The 24,774-nt window shown below is 39.0% G+C and overlaps 1 protein-coding gene across 3 annotated transcripts in view; it reads left to right on the forward strand.

The window, feature by feature from the left end:
* PKL (chromatin remodeling factor CHD3 (PICKLE)) overlaps positions 1 to 24,774 on the forward strand; it is a 102,329-nt gene that overhangs the window by 44,224 nt on the left and 33,331 nt on the right. For all 3 annotated transcript variants that reach the window (XM_077366105.1, XM_077366107.1, XM_077366108.1), the window contains 3 exons: positions 2,457 to 2,566; positions 2,662 to 2,743; positions 20,801 to 21,010. In XM_077366105.1, coding sequence (XP_077222220.1) covers positions 2,457 to 2,566; positions 2,662 to 2,743; positions 20,801 to 21,010 — 402 coding nt within the window. The remainder of the gene's footprint in view (positions 1 to 2,456; positions 2,567 to 2,661; positions 2,744 to 20,800; positions 21,011 to 24,774) is intronic.

The raw sequence follows: 24,774 nt of genomic DNA on the forward strand, positions 1-24,774 counted from the left end.
AACCCTCTATACCATTCAAAAAAAAAAAAAAAAACAACCCTCTATACACAACTCAACTCAACTAAGCCTTTGTCCCAAACTAGTTGGGGTTGGCTAATGAATCCGTTAGAAAATTTTCATGAAGAAAGTGAAAGGATCTACCCAGCTCAAGTTGACTAAGTCTAATCCTGACACTAGTTGGGTTCGTCTACATGGATCATTTTCTTCCATTCTATCCTATCCAGGGTCATGTTCTTTGTTATGCTCCGAGCCCTCAAGTCTTTCCTCACTGTTTCTACCCAAGTTGGTTTCGTTCTGCCCTTACCTTTTTTTACTCCATCAACTTGTCATGAGTCACTTCTTCTCACTAGAGCATCCAAAGGCCTACGTTGGGCATAGGTTCGTCTACGTGGATCATGTTCTTCCATTCTATCCTATCCAGGGTCATGTTTTCTGTTATGTTCCTAGCCTTCAAGTCTTTCCTCACTGTTTCTACCCAAGTTGTTTTTTGTCTGCCCCTACCTCCTTTTACTCCATCAACTTGGTACGAGTCACTTCTTCTCACTGGAGCATCTAAAGGCCTACGTTGGATATGCCCAAACCATCTTAAGCGGTGCTCTCTCATCTTCTCCTCAATTGGTGCCACCCCCACCTTTTTACGGATGTCTTCATTTTTAATTCAATCTAACCTTGTGTGGCCGCACATCCATCTATGCATTCACATCTCTGCTACACTCATCTTATGCACATGCTGCTTCTTGGCGGCTCAACATTCTAAGCCGTACAACATGGCTGGTCTCACAACCGTCTTATAAAACTTTCCCCTTTCTACTTGGTAGGTATTTTACGATCGCACAGAACTCCTGAAGTATGCTTCCACTTCAACCAACCTACTCTTATTCTGTGGTTAACATCCTCTTCAATCTCTCTTTCCTTATGCAGGATTGAACTAAGATAGCGAAAGATATCCCTCTTAGGTACCTCCTGTCCAGTCATATTTACTACATCCTCGCCCCGCTTCCTTACATTACTAAAGTTGCACTCCATATACTCTGTCTTAGTCGTGCTCAGTCTAAAACCTTTGGATTCCAAAGTAGTTCTCCATAACTCTTAACTTAGCATTAACTCCTGCTTTGGTTTCATCAATTAATACTATGTCATCTGCAAATAACATACACCACAACACCTCGTTCTGGATACCCTCAGTAAGTAACAACCCTCTATATCATTCCTAAAAAAAGGTAACAACCCTCTATGTGGATTCTTAAGGATTTGTTGTGGATTCCATTTAACAAGGAACAACCCTCTAGGTAGATTCACAACGTCAGTCAATGGTGGATTCCATTGGTGAAGGAAAAACCTTCTAGGTGGATTCCATTGATTTAGGGGTTTCTTCCTCAGGTAGAATGCAAAGGGATTATTTGGCAATAATCTATCTTTATTTCTTTATTTAGGTTTTTGATTTTGTGTCTTCTATCTATAGGTTAATCTTTCATTCTCAGTTTTGTTTGTTTTGTGCCAACGAATTTTAGGACTACTTTATTTTCACAGAGTTTCTTTTAACAATCCTAGAATGCTGGTATCCCTAGATCCTTTCCCATCTCGGTTAATCTACCAGCCCGCAAACAGTTTTTAAAATCTATTTTTTTTTTACCTTATTTGGAAACCCCACATTTTCCCATTCATGGCATCACAAAGATATAAATTCCTTTTCCTTATTTCTAAACAGTTAGATCTGGTCCGATTGCACTCAGATCAAATAAGCGATTTTCGATCGATCTAAATGTTCAGTTTATTGCTTCCTACATATTCTGTCAATGTTGGATTAGGCTAGGGTGCACAGGCAGATTGACTTATGTTCTACTTCCGTCATTTACTGCAACTTCCAGATCTCTTGTTAGTTCTAGAAATAAGTACTGTTACAAATATCTTCATTTAATTCTAGCTGCACCCTCAAAATCATTAACTTCTTATTATTTGTTTCTTTAAATCAGTCGTGTCTGGAATCCAATCTTTCCATCGAAAATTCCATCCTTTACTGTAATTCCCATAGCTTTAAATCTACCCGCGTCATCATGGACTCCCCCGAGTCGACTCCCTTTTACCTTGGCTGCATTCCACATTTTGCCCCACAGAGTCAATAAAATCTCCTTCGACTCTCCCAAATTTTGACCGCGTCAACCGAGTATTTGACCGCGTCGACTAGGATTTTCTTCGGCTGAGTTCTGCGCCACATCCACATTTTTAAACCACCTTTTTTAAAGATTGACTAATTCATTCTGATTTCTAAACGAATTCCTTCAAGATCCATAATTTCAGCCCATCTATTAGGTTCAGTTCTACAGCATCATGAAAATTCTTGCAGCTTTTCTAGATTACTGCATTTCCATAAACTTTTCTAAAGTTTCATTTTCCTTCCATAGCCTGCCCTATAGCAAATGTAAATATTGACAGACACGGTTTAATCTGATACCTAGGAAGAGTTGGATGACATCATAAGATATGGATCCAAGGAGCTATTTGGTGATGAAAGCGATGAAGCTGGAAAGTCTCGCCAAATTCACTATGATGCTGCTGCAATTGATAGGTATGCTTTTTACTTCTCTTTTTGTTCTTGGATTGTAAAGATTGAATTTTTGTCACTAATAATATCTGATCCCTAAGTGTATATCCTTCTGATAGATTACTTGATCGTGAACAAGTTGGCAATGAAGAGGCTTCGATTGATGATGAGGAGGAAGATGGCTTTTTAAAGGCTTTTAAGGTTTGTGCTCTTTTATGATAGTTCTTATTTTGTATTCATTTTTACATTTTGGATCAGCTTATTTCATCTTCAAGCCTAGTAATTTTACTTAGTTTTAAATTTATATTCATAACTATGAAAGGATAGTTGCACATTTTTCATAGGTGTCATTTACAATTTCTAGATTTTTGCTTACTATTCAGTTTTAAATGACTTATTTGTAACTTTATACTGGAACATGTTAACATGACTAGTCAATCTCAATGTCGCTTATTTGCAGAATATTTGTACGAGGCGATTGTGGTTAGATAATGGGGATTCCAATAGTGTGTATAAAGACAGCAAATACGTGATTGATTGACTTGACGCCTCCTAACATGGAAATGGAATAATTAACTATTAAATGTACATATTTCCGATTTAATTTTTTATAATCGAGGTGAAAGGCAATGCTCGGTGTGCTACTGGTGTATTCAGGTTTATGTATTAAGGAGTGAGGAGTACACTTTGCAAGTTCGTAATTGTTCATAATTTAAACACAAAAGAAAGTGGGGAAACACGTTTGTAACTGTTCATAATCTAAACACAAAAGTAAGTGGAGAAACAAGCAAATGCCAAGGATCCCCAAGAGCTCTGATACCAAATTAGTGCCGCGGAAGAAATAAGATTGCAAAACTACAACCCAAAATCATTCAAGCTTTGGAAGACTTGAAAGAACGGGGGAATGGAGAAGGCAGCAATGGGAATGGGGGAATAAGATTGCTAGATGGTCATATGGAGAGTGGAGAATGGAGAAGAACCAGTAAAGAAAGAACGGGGGTATTCCCGAGAGAAGAGAGTCGTTAGGCCTCTCTTACTCACGCCCCAAATATATATATATATATATATATATATATATATATATATATGAGAAAACGGTTCCTACACATGTGTAGAGAGTTCTCTACACACTAGCTTAAAATACAGTGGGGCCCACATTGTTTGGGTGATCCAAGCCATTCATTTTAAAGGCCCTCACATAGATAGGGTGTCTACAAAAAACAGATCCATAGGATCATCCCAACCCTACGATTTGTGGAGGTAAAATGGATGTCTTTAAACCTTCACAAATTAGTCCATTTTTTGCCTCCACAGTTCGAATGATTAGGATGATCCTATGGATCTGATTTTTTGTGGACACCCTATCTATGTGAGGGCCTTAAAAATGAATGGTTTGGATCACCCAAATAATGTGGCCCCCACTGTATTTTAAGCTAGTGTGTAGATAACTTATCTACACATATGTGTAGGAACCGTTTTCTCTCTCTCTCTCTCTCTCTATATATATATATATATATATATATACACACTTAATAAAGAGAAAATCACATAAATGACCCTATTCTTCTAACACTCCCCTCTAGCTGGAATGTATATATCATACAGTCCGAGCTTGTTACATGCATCTTTCAATTTTGCAGGTCCTAAAGCTTTGGTGACCACATCCAGAAGTTGATCGGTAGACCTTGTGAACATGTTGCAAATTTCTCCTCTTTGAATCCATTGACGAATGAATTGACAATCCACTTCATTATGTTTGGTTCGCTCTTGAAAAACAGGATTGTTGACAATATAAATGGCTGACTTGTTATCACAATACAACCGTGACGGTCCTGAAGGGGGAAAGCCAATTTCTGACACGAAGGAACGTAGTCAAATTAACTCTCCCGTTGTATATGACATAGCTCTGTACTCAGCTTCTGCAGTAGATTTGGGGACAATATCTTGCTTTTTACTTCTTCAGGACACCATAATACCACCAACAAAAGTATAATAACCAGTCGTTGATCTTCTGTCCTCTGGAGATCCATCCCAATCAATATCTGTGAATCCTTCTACTATTTCATGTCCATTTTTCCTAAAGCATAATCCTTTTGCTGGTGCGCCTTTCAAGTATCGAATAATCTGAAGTACTGCAGCCCAGTGAGATGTGTAAGGAGAACTCATAAACTGGCTGACCACTCCTACATCATATGAAGTATCTAGTCGGGTAACAGTCAAATAAATCAAATTTCCCACTAATCTCCTGTATCGGCCTGGATCCTCAAATAATTCTCCTTGGTCTGGAAGGAGTCTTACATTTGGGTCCATAGGAATAGATGCTGGCTTTATTCCCATGGAGCCTGTCTCCTCTAGAATATCTAAAGTGTACTTCCTTTGTGATAGAGAAAGACTGTTTAGAGTGAGCAACTTCAATTCCAAGAAAATATCTGAGAAGACCCAAATCCTTTGTCGCAAATTCTTTCTGAAGGAAGATCTTCAATCTTTCTATCCCATCTTGATCATTTCCAGTATTGACAATCAATGTTCTGAAAATCGGAATCGTATCGTAAATCGTAAGAGGGGTCGAATCGTATCGAGTCGTAAATCGAATCGTAAATCGTAAGATTTTTTCAGATTTATATATAAAAATTAGAAAAAATAATAAAAAATAGGAAAAATTATAAATAAGAATAAAAAGAGTAATTATCAATTTTCCATTCAAAACCATTAAAATAAATAACATGAAATGCTTGATAACCACTTAACCGATTGTCATAATTAAAATTAATTAACCATTCATTACCAAAATGGCAAAATCCATTCATTCTCTTTATAAAGATCTCATAAAGACAAAAACAACTTTAAAGTCTCACATATGAACCACAAAACAAAACATGAAACATATCATGATTGTATAAAATATAGATCGTGCATGTCGTCGATCCCATTCAGATTCACATTCACATCCTCATCATCATCTTCGTCATCGGCATCGGTAGTTCCTCCCTCAGTATTAACACCCTCATCTCCATCATCTGTGTCGGAAGCAGAGCCAAATTCTTCTTCTTCATCTTGCAATTGGCGCTTGTCCTTCATTTTGTTGAGGTTTCCAACGCCTGTTACATTTACAAGAATGAATATCAATAAATCATGTCTTTTTTACTAAGAAAAGAAATTACAAATAGCTTTCGTCTTTTCTTTTGTTGAGGCGCATGGCTGGAGCCAGCGCCCGTCTCATCTCCTACAGCTTCTTCCACAAAACATTCACCCATATCCAACCAAGTCATGTCTTCTGGAAGCACAGGTCCATCCTTTTCCGTTATCCGCTCATCGTCCGAGTTCATGTTAGATAACGAAATAGGATCAAATCCTTTGTTGTCCCTATTTGAATTGCGAACTCGAAGTTGAAGATTGTATTTGACAAATACAAGTGCATTCATCCTCTTTTGTTCGAGTCGGTTTCTTCTTTTTGAATGTATCTAAAATAAAAAAAGTTAATAATAAAAATTAAAGGGATACAAATAAAAAGATATGAATAAAAAAAGTAGACTTACTAACATTTACCTTGCTCAAATGTGCTCCAGTTGCGCTCGCAACCGCTAGCACTACACGTCAGGCTTTCAATTCGACATTCATCTCCAAAGGTGTCTCACCATAAACCTATTTTTCCAAAAAATAATTATGATAATTTCTAAATACATAAGATAAGAATTCAATTAAAATTTTTAGTTAAAGAATTTACCTGGTAACTGTTCTTTCGTCATTAACTTTGCCATTTCCAGTCCAAAGAGACCCTCTACTTTCTTGAACTTATCAATTTGGTTACCAATTAATACCATCTCTTTTGAACTTGGAACCATTCTTTCTAAGCAATCCAATAGCCCCACCTTAATTTCACTGTCCACGCCATTTGAAGTCTCATACTGAAACCGCGGATTTAAAAAGTAACCCGCCGTGCAAGGGCCAATGAAGTTGCCTGTCCCCAATGTTCTGAAAATCGGAATCGTATCGTAAATCGTAAGAGGGGTCGAATCGTAAATCGTAAGATTTTTCAGATTTATATATAAAAATCAGAAAAAATAATAAAAAATAGGAAAAATTATAAATAAGAATAAAAAGAGTAATTATCAATTTTCCATTCAAAACCATTAAAATAAATAACATGAAATGCTTGATAACCACTTAACTGATTGTCATGATTAAAATTAATTAACAATTCATTACCAAAATGGCAAAATCCATTCATTCTTTCTATAACGATCTCAAAAAGATAAAAAAAACTTAAAGTCTCACATATGAACCACAAAACAAAACATGAAACATATCATGATTGTATAAAATATAGATCGTGGATGTCGTCGATCCCATTCACATCCTCATCATTATCTTCGTCATCGGCATCGGTAGTTCTTCCCTCAATATTAACACCCTGATCTCCATTATCTGTGTCGGAAGCAGAACCAAATTCTTCTTCATCTTGCAATTGGCGCTTGTCCTTTCTCTTGTTGAGGTTTCTAACGCCTGTTACATTTACAAGAATGAATATCAATAAATCATGTCTTTAACTCTTTATTACTAAGAAAAGAAATTACAAATAACTTACGTCTTTTCTTTTGTTGAGGCGCATGGCTGGAGCCGGCGCCCGTCTCATCTCCTGTAGCTTCTTCCACAAAACATTCACCCATATCCAACCAAGTCGTGTCTTCTGGAAGCACAGGTCCATCCTTTTCCGTTATCCACTCATCGTCCGAGTCCATGTCAGATAACGAAATAAGATCAAATCCTTTGTTGTCCTTCCTCTTTGAATTGCGAACTCGAAGTTGAAGATTGTATTTGACAAAAACAAGTGCATTCATCCTCTTTTGTTCGAGTCGGTTTCTTCTTTTTGAATGTATCTAAAATAAAAAAAGTTAATAATAAAAATTAAAGGGATACAAATAAAAAGATATGAATAAAAAAAGTAGACTTACTAACATTTACCTGCTCAAATGTGCTCCAGTTGCGCTCGCAGCCGCTAGCACTACACGTCAGGCTTTCAATTCGAATTGCAAATTTTTGCAACTCGGGACATTCATCTCCAAAGGCGTCCCACCATAAACCTATTTTTCCAAAAAATAATTATGATAATTTCTAAATACATAAGATAAGAATTCAATTAAAATTTTTTAGTTAAAGAATTTACCTGGTAACTGTTCTTTCCTCATTAACTTTGCCATTTCCCGTCCAAAGAGACCCTCTGCTTTCTTGAACTTATCAATTTGGTTACCAATTAACACCCTCTCTTTTGAACTTGGAACCATTCTTTCTAAGCAATCCAATAGCCCCACCTTAATTTCAATGTCCACGTCATTTGAAGTCTCATACTGAAACCGCGGATTTAAAAAGTAACCCGCTGCGTGCAAGGGCCTATGAAGTTGCCTGTCCCAACGTTCATCAATGATATTCCAAATTTGCTCATATTTCTTCTTTATGTTGCCCAAATTCTTTGCAATGGCTTCTTTGGCTCGGTCCATACTCTCATAAATGTACCCCATGGCAGGCCTCTCATCTGAATCTACTAAGCGTAGGACTTTCACCAAAGGGGATGTGCATTTCAAACAATAATACACACTGGGCCAAAATGTGGAATCGCCCAACACAATTCCGCATATCTTGCTCCCATCGGCTTTTTTGGAATATAGGCTTTTTTGCCAATCATCCGAGGCAAACATCTGCATCAAGCCCGCCTTTGTCTCTCTTAGACTCTTCAATGTCAGGAAGCACATTGCAAAACGTGTCACAGCTGGCCTTGTCAATTCCCCTTTCGTATGCTTACGCATTAGATGCAAAACCCAACTATGATTGTAAATGTATACTGTGATCATCCTGGCCTTTGCGATGGTCTCTGCATGGGTTGGTAATTTTCCTACGTCTTCAAGCATCAAATCTATGTAATGAGCGGCACAAGGAGACCAAAATAATTTTTTCCTCTTCTCCATTAACAACTCCCCTGCTCTCACATATGCAGCCGCACTATCCGTGATAACTTGGACTACATTTTCCTCTCCCACTTCTTCCACAACCGAATCAAGTAGAGCAAACAAGTTATCTGCATTTTTTGAGATATTAGAAGTATCTACTGATCTCAAAAAAACTGTCCCCTTTGGACTATTAACCAAGAAATTAGTAATGGATCTATTCACCCCATCCGTCCAACCATCTGACATAAGCGTGCAACGCGTCTTCTTCCATTCTTTCTTATATTCATCCATCATAGACTCTATGTTCTCTACTTTTCTTTTAATGAATGTATTCCTCATCTCATGGTAGCTTGGGACTTTTAATCCATGTCCAAAATGGGTTATGGATTCAACCATGGCGTCAAAAAACGGGCATTTAACAAGGTTGAAAGACAATGCATTCGAGTAAAAGAACCTTGCTATGTTTTGGCAAACGTTATCCCTATCCCCCTTTTTCCAAATTTGATTGATAGTTGCTTGCTTACCGGTTTTTTTGTCCCCCCTCACCACAAAATCATCCATTTTCCTCCTCCCTCTAGCAACACGTGCATTCTCTATTTCTTCTCTATCTTGATAATAGAAGTCCGGCCGCCCCACATCATACTTTGCATCATCTCTTTTCTCCTTCTCTTCTTCATTTTCCTTCAATAGTAACTTAAATTTATCAACAACGTCATCCAGATTTTGTGTACAAGCAGCTACATTATGTTTTGTACGTCCCAAATGATGCTTCATTCTAAATACACCTCCAGAATACTCTTTCCCACAATAATTACATCGTAATCTTGTCTTGTTATTGGGAACGGCCGTCGTACAATGCTCCCATGTCACATCCACTTCTCTAGCTTTAACCATCCTTCTATATACTGCACTTCAAACTTCTCAAGGAAATATAAACTTGTAAATTCAATGCCTGAAATAAAATAGATGACAAAAGGAAAAATAGCCTTATAGTCCCACATTAAACCAATCCAACAGGCAACAGCAACACATTAAAGCAATCAAATAGCCCCAGTGCCCCACATTAAAGCAATCCAATACTGAAGATTTTGGACTCAAAATTAAGGGCTTTGTTTGTTTTGGATTTTGAGAAGAGATTGTAAGTCCATAACCAGATTATTTGACCCATACTTAAACGTAAATTTGGGTCTAATAATCAGTTTTGCACTCAAAATCAGCTCTCAAAATCCAAAACAAACAGAAGCTTTTAATCAGTTTTGGACTCTAAATCAGTACTCAAAATCCAAAACAAACAAAGCCTAAATTTGGGTCTGATTACACAAAATCAGTTCTCAAAATCCAAAATAAACATAGCCCCAAAAATAGTTACAAAAAAATGATGATTTTGATCTCAAAATTAACGGTATGTAAGTATGTTTGTTTTGGATTTTGAAAACAGATTGAGAGTCCATAACAGATTATTTGGCCCAAAATTAAACGTAAATTTGGGTCTGATAATCAGTTTTGGACTCCAAATTAGTTCTCAAAATCCAAAAAAAAAAAAAAACAGGCCCCATTCAATTTATAAAAAAAACAGAGGGTCACACAGCCCATTTCGTTTTGGATTTTAAGAACTGATTGGACAATCAGTTCAATCAGTTCTCAAAATCCAAAACAAAAGGTGGAAAAATGGAAAAGAAAAGAAGGGGAAAGGAAGAAAGCAGAAATGAGGAGCAGAGGAAGAGGAGTAAAAAAAAAAAAACATACCTGGTCAGCTGGTCTTCTTCTTCTTCTTCTTCTTCTGAGTCGGAGTCGGAGTCGGACCGTACGGAGGAGGGGTTTTGCAAACCCTAAGTCGCAGAGGGTTTTTGCAAACCCAGACTCGTCGGGAAGAAAGCAGCTCGAGGGTTTCTTTGGTCTCGTGAGAATGAAAAAATAAACGATTTTGGGGCTTTATACACTGCTGTGGGGCCCACTTTCTCCCAAAAAATACATCCATCATAGAATCGCACGATTCACGATTCAATCGTACGATTCAAGTGTGAATCGTACGATTCAATCTAAAACCGATTCAATCATACGATTCAAATCGTTTGCCATACGATTCAATTTGAATCGTACGATTTGAATCGCAAATCGTACGATTTTAATAACATTGCATGTCCCAACTTTCATCAATGAAATTCCAAATTTGCTCATATTTCTTCTTTATGTTGCTCAAATTCTTTGCAATGGCCTCTTTGGCTCGGTCCATTGCCTCATAAATGTACCCCATGGCAGGCCCTCTCATATGAATCCACTAAGTGTAGGACTTTCACCAAAGGAGATGTGCATTTCAAACAATAATACACACTAGGCCAAAATGTGGAATCGCCCAACACAATTTCGCATATCTTGCTCCCATCGGCTTTTTTGGAATATGGGCATTTTTGCCAATCATCCGAAACAAACATCTGCATCAAGCCCGCCTTTCTCTCTCTTAGACTCTTCAATGTCAGGAAGCACGTTGCAAAACGTGTCACAGCTGGCCTTGTCAATTCCCCTTTCGTATGCTTACGCATTAGATGCAAAACCCAACTATGATTGTAAATGTACACTGTGATCATCCTGGCCTTTGCGATGGTCTCTGCATGGGTTGGTTATTTTTCAATGTCTTCAAGCATCAAATCTATGCAATGAGCGGCACAAGGAGACCAAAATAATTTTTTCCTCTTCTCCATCCCTGCTCTCACATATGCAGCCGTACTATCCGTGATAACTTGTACTACATTTTCCTCTCCCACTTCTTCCACAACCGAGTCAAGTAGAGCAAACAAGTTATTTGCAGTTGTTGAGATATCAGAGGTATCTACTGATCTCAAAAAAACTCTCCCCTTTGGACTATTAACCAAGAAATTAGTAATGGATCTATTCACCCCATCCGTCCAACCATCTGACATAAGCGTGCAACTCCACTTCTCTTTTGAGGAATGTATTTCTCATCTCTTGGTAGCTTGGGACTTTTAATCCATGTCCAAAATGGCTTATGGATTCAACCATGACGTTAAAAAACGGGCATTTAACAAGGTTGAAAGACAATGCATTCGAGTAAAAGAACCTTGCTATGTTTTGGCAAATTTTATGCCTATCGCCCTTTTTCCAAATTTGATTGATAGTTGCTTGCTAGCCGGTTTTTTTGTCCCCCCTCACCACAAAATCATCCATTTTCCTCTTCCCTCTAGCAACACGTGCATCGTCTATTTCTTCCCTATCTTGATAATAAAAGTCCGGCCCCTCACATTATACTTTGCATCATCTTTTCTCCTTCTCTTCTTCATTTTCCTTCAATAGTAACTTAAATTTATCAACGTCATCCGGATTTTGTGTACAAGCAGCTATATTCTGTTTTGTACGTCCCAAATGATGCTTCATTCTAAATACACCTCCAAAATACTCTTTCCCACAATAATTACATCGTAATCTTATCTTGTTATTGGGAACGACCGTCGTACAATGCTCTCATGTCACATCGACTTCTCTAGCTTTAACCATCTTTCTTTATACTGCACTTCAAACTTCTCAAGGAAATACAAACTTGTAAATTCAATGCCTGAAATAAAAATAGATGACAAGAGGAAAAATTACCTTATAGTCCCACATTAAACCAATCCAATAGCAACACATTAAAGCAATCAAATAGCCCCAGTGCCCCACATTAAAGCAATCCAATACTGAAGATTTTGAACTCGAAATTAAGGGCTCTGTTTGTTTTGGATTTTGAGAACAGATTGTAAGTCCATAACCAGATTATTTGACCCAAAGTTAAACATAAATTTGGGTCTAATAATCAGTTTTGCACTCAAAATCAGTTCTCAAAATCCAAAACAAACAGAGGCTTTTAATCAGTTTTGGACTCTAAATCAGTATTCAAAATCCAAAACAAACAAAGCCTAAAAGGGGTCAGTTAGTCCTATTTGTTTTGGATTTTAAGAACTGATTGGAGTCCTATCGGTTCTCAAAATCCAAAACAAACAGAGCCTAATCAGTTTTGGACTCTAAATCAGTTCTCAAAATTCAAAAGAAACAAATTTGACCAACAAAATACAATCAAATTTAAGGCTCTATGTCTGTTGGATTTTGTGAACAGATTGTGAGTCCATAACATGTTATTTGACCCAAATTTAAACATAAATTTGGCTCTAATAATCAGTTTAGGACTCGAAATCAGTTATCAACATCCAAAACAAACAGTGCCTAAGGCCCTGTTTCGATTACAATAAACGTTTTAGAACTAACTTTCAAACAATCCAAATAGGGCCTAAAATCCCAGGATTATTTACAGACACATCCATAAAATTTATCATTTGCCACTACATTGGATTTTAAGAACTGATTGGAAGAGGAGATTTACAGACACACCCAATGTTCTGAAAATCGGAAGAGGAAGAGGATTTTAAGAACTGATTGGAAGAGGAGATTGGATTTTAAGAACTGATTGTTAGATAAAATTGTGAGTCCGTAACAGTTTATTGGCCCAAAATTAAACATAAATTTGGGTCTGATAATCGGTTTTGGACACAAAATCAGTTCTCAAAATCCAAAACAAACATAGCCCCAAAAATAGTTACAAAAAATGATGATTTTGATCTCAAAATTAAGGGTATGTTTGTTTTGGATTTTGAAAACAGATTGAGAGTCCATAACAGATTATTTGGCCCAAAATTAAACGTAAATTTGGGTCTAATAATCAGTTTTGGACTCCAAATTAGTTCTTAAAATCCAAAAAAAAAAAAAAAAAACAGAGCCTATTCCATTTATAAAAAAAACAGAGGGTCAGCTAGCCCTATTCATTTTGGATTTTAATAGTTGATTGGAGTCCAATCGGTTCTCAAAATCTAAAACAAAAGGTGCAAAAATGAAAAAGAAAAGAAGGGGAAAGGAAGAAGAGAAAAAGCGGAAATGAGGAGCAGAGGAAGAGGAGAAAAACAAAAAATACTTAGTCTTTTTCTTCTTCTTCTTCTGTTTGGAGGACCGTACAGAGGAGGGGTTTTTGCAAACCCTAAGTCGACGGCAGAGGGTTTCTGCAAACCCTAACTCGTCGGGAAGAAAGCAAAGCTCGAGGGTTTTTTTGGTCTCGTAAGAGAGAAAAAAAACGATTTTGGGGCTTTAAGTTGCGCTGTGGGGCCCACTTTTTCCAAAAAATACATGCATAAATTCAATCGCACGATTCACTTGTATCGTACGATTCACGATCGAATCGTACGATTGAAGTGTGAATTGTACAATTTAATCTAAATCTGATTCAAGGAACCGATTCAAATCGTTTGGCATATGATTCGATTTGAATTGTACGATTTGAATTGCAAATCGTACGATTTTCATAACACTGATGACAATGTCATCGACATAAACAACCAAGAAAACATACCCTGTATTGCAGTGATGGCTACACATCGAATGATCAACTGAGCACTGTTTCATGCCAAAACGCATAACTGCACCACTAAAACGACCAAACCTCGCCCTCGGAGATTGCTTCAACCCATATATAGCTTTCCTAAGCGACACACTGATGAACCCATCTCTCCCTGAGCAACATACCTAGGATGTTGCTCCATATACACTTCCTCAGTAAGGTCGCCATGTAGGAAGGCATTTTTTCACATCCAACTGATAGAGTGGCCAACCACGAATAACTGCGGACGGAGGGTATTTTCGCAACCGGAGAGAAAGTCTCCTGGTAATCAACGCCAAATGTCTGAGTATAACCTTTAACAACGAGTCTCACTTTGAGACGCTCAATGGTCCCATCAGGCTGATATTTAATAGCAAATTCCCAACGACAGCCAACTGCCTGCGCACCAGAAGGTAAGGGAACAAGATGCCATGTGCTATTTGAGTGTAGGGCATCCATCTCAGCATCCATTGCTCCCTTCTAGCCAGGATGAGCCATTGCCTCTGCAAAAGATTTCGGAATAGAAAAAGAAGAAACACTGGAAATAAAAGATCGAAATTTGGGTGAAAGATGATCATAAGATACAAATTTTGAAATGGGATGAGTAGTCGTACGAGAACGAGTACGACTTGCGACTGGAGAGTCAGAGATAACAACAGGATTACCTGAACCTTGATCATCAAACATAGAAGGAGAGTTGACTTGGGGAGGAGATGGAGGCTGAAATACTTGTCTAGGACCACGGCTGTACACTTTCGTCACCGGCAAAGCAGGAATTGCTGGAGAATCTGGCAGAGGCACTGCTGAGGAAGAATCTGTGATAGGCTTGGCGGAAGAGGAACCAGGAGTAGGGGTTCTTACATCAGATTCTGGCAGAGGGAAAAATAAACTGGGCGGCTTAGTCGCAGTAACCTGAGAATCAGAGAAATAAGGAGTATTCTCAAAGAATGAAACATCAGCCGAAACAAACTTTTTGCGCAGACAAGGACTATAGCATTTGTATCATTTTTGAGTTCGAGAGTAACCCAAAAAGATACATTTCTCAGAACGAGGGTCCAACTTATCCAGTCCCGGAGCTAACTTGTGAACAAAGCAAGTACAACCAAACACAAGAGGTAGTAATGGGAAAGGATTACCGAGGGGATATAGGATGGAGAAGGGGGTCTGACCGGACAGTATGGAAGATGGCATGCGATTCCCTAGAAAATAGGCCGTGAATACGACATCACCCCAATAGACTTTCGGTACTCTCATTTGAAACATGAGTGTGCGAGTCATATCTAAAAGGTACCTGATTTTACGCTCGAAAACCCATTTTGTTGCGAAGAATAGGCACAAGAGGATTGATGAATAATACCGTGAGAGTCAAGGAACTGTGCGAAACCACTACTACGAGAAAAGTACTCGGCATTATCAGTGCGTAAATAAGAGATAGAACATTTAAACTGATTTTCAATTTCAAAATAAAAACTATGAAAGGCATTAAACACATCAGAACGTTCTTTGAGAAGAAACAACAATGTAGTACGAGAAAAATCATCAACAAATATAACAAGATACCGATGACCATATAAAGAAGTAGTCCGTGCAAGTCCCCATACATCAGAATGAATAAGTTCAAACGGTCGAGATGACCATCGACCACCACATGAAGGAAAATACACTCGATGGTGCTTTCCCAACTCACAAGACACACATGAAAATGACTCAATAGACTTGGTAATAAAACAAGATTTTCGTAATGTGTCTGATAAGCGTTGACAGAAGTACTAAGTGCAACGCCAATAGGTACGGAGTCCATATAATATAAGCCTCCCATCTCACGACCCAAGCCAATCCTCGTCTTAGTATTTAGATCCTGAAAAGTGCAATAAGAAGGAAAGAATGAAACAAGGCACATCAAAGTTTGCATCAAGTGACACACATGTAATAGGTTAACTGGAAAAGACGGAACATAAAGGACAGAAGACAATGAAAGACCACTAGAGAGAGGCACCACACCGACCCCAAAGACTAGTGATGTTGTTCCATCTGCTAATGTAACAGTACGAGGCTCAATAGGAGGTGCCGATTGGAAAGAGGTAAGAAGTTGAAGATTACCGTTATACGATGCGACACCTCTGAATCAATAAGCCAGGATTCAGAGGATGGACGAAAAAAGAAACAAGACGAGCTACCTGGCTGGGCAAAGGTGGTAGTAGGCTGCTTGCCTCTATCACGTAGGTGCACAAGGTTCTCATATTCAGCACGGCTGACTGCCATCTAATCAGGAGGCAGTACATGGGCAAGAGTAGCAAGAGCAACACCAGAGGCATCAGATGTAGCAACCGAAGCAGTAGGCCGCGAAGGTCGAAGCTCTGGGTGCAAGTCATAACCACAATCAATGCTGTGGCCCTCCAATCGGCAGTGGGTACAAAAGCGAGACCCACGACCACGACCATTCCAAGAGTCCCGACCGCGGCCATGATCAGTACTATAAGAAGTAACAAGGGCAGAGCTATCAAGAGGATTATTTGTTGTCAAGGGAGCCCCCATACGTTGTACCCGAGAAAATGTCTCCTGAAGTGATGGTAAGCTACCAGAACAAAAAATCTGCTGGAGGAACTGCAAGAAATTAGGCCCTAAATAATCCAGCTATCAAACGACGCACCATTCCTCCTGGCGGCGCTTAAGAACAAAGGGATCAACAGTAAAGGGCATAAGCACATCCAACTGTTGGCAAAGAGCTTGATACAAACTGAAATGCTCAGAAAGAGACATGTCACCACGCTGAAATCCTAACTAGTCAGAGAACAGATCACACAATCGGGTGACATTATTAGCTCCCAAATATAAGGTTGTAGCATACCCCAAAACTTCCCTGGATGAATCAAGAAACATCATATTTGCTGCAACCTAAGAATCCATACAACTCCAGAGAAATGATCTAACCACAGCATCCTCCTGTTCCCATCTCTCAAAGGTGGGATCCTTGGTGGCCGGAGGAGCACTCTCAAGAAATCATACTTTATCACGACCAAGGAGGTAAGTACATACGGCGTGCCGCCAAGGAGGATAATTCTTCCCATCCAGTCTAATCGAGGATCTGTAAAGGAGGCTCCGCATGAGAATAGCTAGGTGTCGAAGAAGAAGAAGAAGCCCCATCAATTTTCAAGGAAGCCATTGATGGCAATGATGGCTAAGTGGGTTCCGTCACCAATTACTGAATGGGATAAACATGGAATAACAAAGAAAAACCGAAACAAGGTCAACCAACACACCAACCACCAACTAACGGGCCACCATAAATATAACCGAATCACAATCCCAAGAAACTATGAGCCCCAACATAAACAAAAAAGGCGACCACCACGGAGCGTCAAAAGGAAACGACAAACACAAACCACCAAGAAGCAGTCACAACCACGAAGTAACCTACCATCAATTCACCAACAACACTACGAACCACGAATACCACCACAACCATCAATCACAACTTCGACAAATCAATGCGAAAGAACAAACAAACCATGCACCATTCACAGAAACCAACAAAATTCCCAAAACAGCAGGGGGTCCAATCACCACACCATTGATCCAACGAAGAGAATCAACAAACAACCACTTCACGACAAACACGACACAATAGGGATGGGAAACTTCTCTCCAAAACAGAAATATAGGATCTGTTGGGCGTTGTATGGCAAGTAGGGAAGGGATGGAAGTCCACAGCAACACATGGAGGGGGGGAGAGCAAGGTTTTAAATTTTGACCGAAATTCAGATTTCGGTATCGAAATCGATTAAATTCGAAATGGTATATTATTTCGATCGAAATTTCGTTTTTCCGAAATTTCAGGGATTTCGCCAAAAAATCTGGAATTTGTTAATTGTTTAATATATTCCCGAAATTACCTAAATTTTAGGGTAGGATAAAATAATACCTTTTTATGTCGTTGGATTTCGAACGAAATACCGAAATTTCGGTTTCGGTGAGTACCGAAACGCATTCCGAAACCGAAATTTAAAACCTTGGGGGGGTGGGGGGGCGGGGGGGTGTTGCTACGGCAAACAGAGGAGGAGGTGGGGGTGGTACGGCGGCGTAGAAGCGAGGTGCAGGGTGCCACGGTAAACAGGGAGGAGAAGGAGGGGGGCTACGGCAAACAGAGATAGTGTGGGGGTTGCTACGGCGGCCTAGAGAGGGGGTGGGGTGTTGCTACGACAAACAGAGAAGAGGTTGGGGAGGGAGTGTTCTACGGCAAACAGAGAAGAGGGGCTGGGGTGTTTTTACGGCACACAGAGAAGAGGATGGGGGAGTTACTACGGCAAACAGAGAGGAGTTAGGTGTTACGGTTAGGGTTACGGCAAACATGGAGGAGATGGGTGGTGATTAAATTAGGGTTAGGTTAGGGTTGGGGCTGATTAGGGATAGAGTTGATTAGATTAGGGCTGACGGATTAGGTTTGGGTTTGATTAAGGAAGAGGAAAAGAAAGGAAAAATAGAAAAGAAGAAAACTAGGTGTGTTAATCTACAATGGTTATGATGCCATGTTAGATGGCCATATGGAGAGTGGAGAGTGGAGAGTGGAGAAGAAGCAGTAAAGAAAGAACGGGGGTATTCCCGAGAGAAGAGATAGTTGTTAGGCCTCTCCTACTCATGCCCCAAATATATATATTTACATAATAAAGAGAAAGTTACATAAATGCCCCTATTCTTCTAACAAGGTCATGTGTCATCGAGCTTGACAGTAGCAGAAACTAATGAGACTTTGCTTCTTCTTCAAGCTTTAGGGTGATGCATTGGAGATTTTATCTACCGTGAGTGCATGGAGTCCAGAATTTTATTGGGTGTGTGTAATTAGAAATTTTACACATGTATTGGTAATAAAATCCCTCAATTAATTGCACATGAAATAATTGCACACGATTTAGAAAATCCCTACAGTAATTGCACACACTATAGGGCCGATCCCTAAGGGCGCACCCTTAGTCCAGCTTCTCGGAGCTGCTATTTATTGTGAAATACCGCTTACCCTTACAACTATAAGCAACAGGGGGGCTGCTCGCCTTCATAGAAGGGCGATAAGGGGAGGCGCAAAATCCGCTTTGTTATTCGTCCAGATATTGCTTATACAGTTCATGTAGTGAGTCAATTTGTGTCTCCTTCTCCCGGTCCCCGTCACGGCGGCATCCTATTAGACCCTGGTTTGTCGGTCAGCCTTCTGCCCCTGCGACCCCTCAAAGGGAGCCAGCCAAAGAAGAAGTGAAGGCCGAAAACCTTTGAATATGAGTAGGCTAGGACTACTATGCTTTTGGCTCTCCATTTTGGTTTTCTCCGGTAACACATTTTACTGAGTCAATTCTGCATAAGCAGAACAGTCAGTGTTGCCCTTTGCAAACTTTCCTGCCTTGATTGCATTAAATGAGTCTCATTTGCTTTATAGGACTATTGTCTCGAGTAAGGGCCAACTCTTTCTCAAACAACTAAATTAAAGAAAGGTCTTTAATTAGATTCTCAATACCAGAACAAAATAAGTCATTAACCAAATAAGCTATTCCAACAACTCGGAAGAAGAATTGGTTTTAGTCGATCGGTCAAGTGGTCAAATACCAAGCTAAGGGGGGCCAATTTATGGATTGAACAAGAATTGTACGACTTCGGGCTGGGCTGGATGGAACAAGTGCGGGCCTAGGGTTTTCGACAAAGCCCTATAAACTCAACCAGGTTCGACCGTAATGGAAGCGGCCAATTCGCGATAGATGAGTGGAGTGAGTGAGTGTGGATTAGGGGGGTTTTGGATTGAAGAATTGGGTTCGATTCCCATAGCCCCGCTGTGGCGAAGGCATTCCGCGGATGGTCTGTTGCATCTGACAGCAGCCACCTCGTGAATGAAGACAAAATTTGCTGAAAAGTGAGCTTCAGTGGCTGCTGTCAGATGCAACAGACCATCTGCGAAATGCCTTCTGCGATGGATGCTAGCAAATCCCATATATATTTGTGAGGAATGTTTTCCTTGCAATCTAAACAGGGCCTTAGTTCTAGTAGTGGTGGCAAGGATAGCATGGCTTCTCACATGCCGTTAGAATCTCATTGACCATGGAAGCACTCAAATTTTCAGCACCAACGGGCGGCTCATGTTTACCAAAAAGGAGGGACTACGTAATCTCCATGTGTTGATCTACTAACGGGAGTCAATAAATGTTTCCACTGTATCCCATCATAGCGATTTGTTGAGGGTGACTCAAGAGCATAGGAGAGTATCGTAATTAGGTTTCTTAAGTAATGGGTTTAAGAGCGATTTACAGATAGGATTGGTGAGATTTGGAAATACATAGGGACTTAGAATAAAGACAATCCCCTTAGGCCCGAGTGCTGCTATGGAGACCGAGAGTGGAACCAAACAACCCCACAAGCCACATGGCATGGGAGGGGTAGTTTTGCCATTTTTTGTTACGGGGGGTGAATTCTTCTTTCAATGGGGGCGTATTGCTCTTTCAAGGAGGTGAATTTATCACTGCCCATTTAAAAAAAAAAAAAGATGATATTTTTAATGGTAAAATAATAATAAAAAAAGATGGTCAGGCGCACAACGGCTTTTCAGCAGCCAGCAAGCCTTGCGTGAAAAGGGGCTTCAAAGCAAAGGATGTGAGCCAGTGGCCATTGGACATGAATCAAAAAGTAAAGTGGTGCCCACTTCATAGGATGATCGAAACCGTTCATTTGTTGGGCCACAATGCAAATAGGATTTACCCTTTAAATCATCTCCGTAGGATGATCCTGACCCTCGGATTTGTAGAGGCCGTAGGATGATCCTGACCATCCGATCATCATTGCTTAGTTACCTTTGACTTGCATGCCTTATTCTCTTTCTTTACATTTGTGTTTCTTGACTCCTATAGTTAAAATTTTGATATTATCTTGTAGGTAGCAAATTTCCAATATATAGATGAAGTGCAAGCTGCCGCTGCTGCTGCAGCTGCAGAAGAGGAAGCAAAGAAGGAATCGATGGCGAAGCCTAATGTTACCAACTCAGAAAGAGCAAATTACTGGGACGAATTACTGAGGGACAGATATGAGGTGCATCAAGTTGAAGAGTTTTCTACTATGGGCAGGCGAAAGCGAAGCCGAAAACAAGTATTCTCACTTATGTATCTCTTTTTTTATTTTTTATTTTTTTGAAATGAATCACTTATGCATCTATTCCGTAGAAATGTTCATCAGTCCACTATAGTTTCATAAATTAAGTTAGCTTCCTTGTGGCATACAATTGCTTTTTAAGTGCACTCTTCATTATGAGAAAATTGATCTAGCTGCTTGCTGATATATTTTGCTTGCTCTATGTATTCTCATCTCTGCATGCCTTCAGGATTACTACTTTATTCATGTATTCTTCAGTTAGTCTTGTAGTTATATTTGTTCAACCGTTTTTTTCTTGAGAATGCTAGTGTTATACTTGACCAGTATCTATTGTGTCCCGGAAGGGGCTTCAACTAGGGTGCTCTAATTAAAAAAATGGTTCTTGATGCGGTGCAAATTTATAGGTCCTTCAAACCAGACATTGGAGACGTGACCATTGCAGAAATAATTTTTTCATTTGTTTTATGATTTTATTTGATTTTTTTGAATATTTATATTGGGTTTCAGAAGGTTCATGTAATGGAAAAAGACTGTTTAGACTTTAGAGCTTCTGGGGTTTCTATTTTGAGTTGAGGAGGTTTAAGTTGAAGAAGGAAGGGTGTTTAGCACTGTTTTATCCTTAGAAACAATTTAGGACGGGAAGTTATATTTTTAGAAGAGATTTGGGATAGTTTTCTTTCGAAAGTTTCTATTTTGTTAATAAAGAATTTTAACTTGGGGTTGGGACTGTAGTTCAATGGTTGAGGCTTTGTACCTCAGCCTTGAGGGCATGTTTGGATCTAGTCATTTTATTTTCACCGAAAAAACTTTCTCCATTAAACTTTCTTCATTAAATTAGCTTTCCATGATTTGGTGATTACATTTAATAAGGATTTTTCTTTTCTTGGAAAAAACATTCTTTAATAAACAAGGAAAGCATAAAACCTACTCGGTGTAGTTATTTTTCTATCTTGAGAAGAAAAATTCCTAAAAATCGGGCTAAGATGTCGTGGAATGCAACTGCCAACCCTAAAAAGCCTTTCTTTTTTATCTTCTTCCGAAAATCCTTATCTCCAAATATCCCTTTTTTTCGTCAAATTCCTTCCTCTCTCGACACAAACCTCTCGCTCTTGTTTCCTCTCCTATGCTCCCTCCCTTCGTCCCATGGATTCTTCATCTCTCTGTCGGGTTCTAAGAAAATGACTCAGACCCACTTTTCTAGGGCTTCTCATGAATTCCGTCAAGTAAGATTTCATTAATTATATTTGTGGTCTATCACAACTTTGGAATAATTAGATGGACGAAGTTTCATTATTTACAGAGAAGGAGATTCCAACTTGGCAATTGATTGGCTGAATTTGAGCCTTGCCCCCCCCCCCCCCCCCCCCCCGAAAAAAAAAAAAAACAAAACAAAACAATACACACACCCAAAAAAAAAAAAAAAGGTCCTCAAGATTTTCCAGAGGTGTAAAGTTCATCTAGATATGATTAAGTGCATTAGTTTTAATTTATGTAGGAGGATTAAAATTTGTTTGATAGACCACGTCAGGCCTTTCTTTAAGTTATTGTAATATAGAGTCAAGGCTTTGATAAAGCCTATGTAAGCCCTATTATTACTTCTATGATGCCAGAAGACAATGTTCAATTAAGCCACAATTGGTCCAATTGATCTTTCTTCTTTCAAGTGAGGAACTTATAATTTCCTATGGGATTCTTGTTAGTGAGATCTGCAGATTCTACAAAGCTCCATCAATTGTGTTGGATGTAAATCCGGATTGAGGACAATTGGATTAATATTTTTCTTACTAAAGGAAGTGGGTGTGACTATAGGAAAATGAATGGCGAGGTGCCAAAAGGGACTACATACTGCAGAAAAAAGAAAACTAACAATAAGTGGAACTAGGTTTTCTCTTAAGGGTTAGATTCACTTTGAGTTTGGGGTTAGAGATGCATCTTTGCGTTTGGGCTGAAGGAAGAAGGGAAAAACCACTCATATCTTGAACTAGGTTTGAACCGGGGCGATGTGTTTGTGTTAAGACAGGCTAGGAAAAGGAGAAGGAATAGTAGAAGTTGAAGGCTTGATAAATACAAATGCAAACTGCTATTGTAGCTAAACAAGGTACACACTTGTGATTCTTGATCTGGGCGGCTTTCTGGAAACACAAAGATTGATGATCTCAAGAAGGTTAAAATTTAATCCATAGAGAAATGCCTTGATAGCATAATCTCAAAGTGAGGAATGACCCGGTACAGCTCGTATACATCATAATATGCTGCAATTCTGCCAATGAAAATTGATCAACTTCCATAACCAATAAAAGATGTCTGGAGGCATTGGTGATACAGATATTAGGATTTATTTCCGCATTATTTAGTTCCTAGTATTTTTATTTCCATGTTAATAGTTTCTAGGATTTTATTTTCCATGTTATTTTTAGGAATTCTTATTTTAGTAGGTTTCTATCTTTTGGGTTGTTATTTGCCTATATATAGGCCTCTTTACAGCTTATTTTAGTAGGTTTCTCCCTCTAATTCTACTTTTCTTCTTCCTTATGATTTATTCTCTTCTCTCCCTAAATTCGTCTATTCTTCTCTTCTTCTTCTACTTCTCCCTAAATTCGTCTCTTCTTCAGGTTATTTTCGTCTCTTCTTCCCCTATTCTTCTAATTCTATCCCCTTTCGTCTATTTCTCTCCCTTTTCCTCAATTTCTCTTCACGGTCCTACATCAATTTGTCTTTTCATCTAATCTTTAGAATGCATTTATTGTACCAATCAAAAATTTTAGGGCCATTTTGGATACCTCAGATTTTGTATTTGGATTTGGAATTGAGTTTTCAGTACAAAATGAATAGAGTACAAAATGAATAGATCTGCCAGCTCATGTTGAGGGGGAGAGAGAGGAAGGGGGTAATTCCCGCTGCAGGGGAGAGAATGAGGAGCCAAGAGGGTGACGGAAACAGCCAGATATGTGGATTTCGAATTTCTTATTTCGACAGCTTATTTGGAAATCTGATTTTTTTCATTGTCAGTTGCTGATTTGGAAATTCAAGGATTTGATCGGATCCAAATGTCATTGCAAAAAGGGCTGCAAATGTGAGAATTCCAAATCAAAATCTTCTTCGCATCCAAACGGGCCCTTAAGGTATTAGTAAGTGACTAGAAAAGTACTCTCATCCTACACATCACAATTATAGGCATGGATTTAAATGTCGATTTCGTCCGAACAGTTTGTATATTTTCTTTATCCTCTATAGTTAGCTCCTCCAATTAGAGCGATATTTGGCTGTTGGCTATCCACACGGGGCGTGCACATCCATGGTAGTAGTATGGGTATGCATCATATAATGCTCATAAGATTGGATCATTTATTTCAGTCTTTCTCTCTCACTCACTCATACTTTACAATATTAATATAAATGTTAGTGAAAATTCAAACTCTCACCTTGCTTAAAAAAGGTAAGAATTGGGTGAGGATAATGCTCCACTATTGAGGGTGTGGTGGGAATTAAGGAGGGTGAGGGTGTGGTTGAATAAGGAGGGTGTTTTCGGGACAGTTAGTGAGTGTTTTGTCAAAAGATTGGAGCTAAGAGTCTCACCCCTTACGTGAGAGTCAAAGGCTATTTATAAGTAGGTACATTACATATACCTGCTATTCGATCAGTTGATATTGTAGTTGATATTGTAGACTGTTGGAAATGTCTTTTTCCTCATGTTTTGAGTGTCTTGATCGAGCATTTTGGATCGTCTTATCAAAATGATAATTGGGCGGTTTAGATTGTTA

This window comes from Tasmannia lanceolata, unplaced genomic scaffold (genome assembly GCF_043159265.1).
Source record: "Tasmannia lanceolata isolate RefF3 unplaced genomic scaffold, GAP_Taslan_0.1 ptg000023l, whole genome shotgun sequence".
In the NCBI taxonomy this organism is placed as follows: Eukaryota; Viridiplantae; Streptophyta; class Magnoliopsida; order Canellales; family Winteraceae; genus Tasmannia; species Tasmannia lanceolata.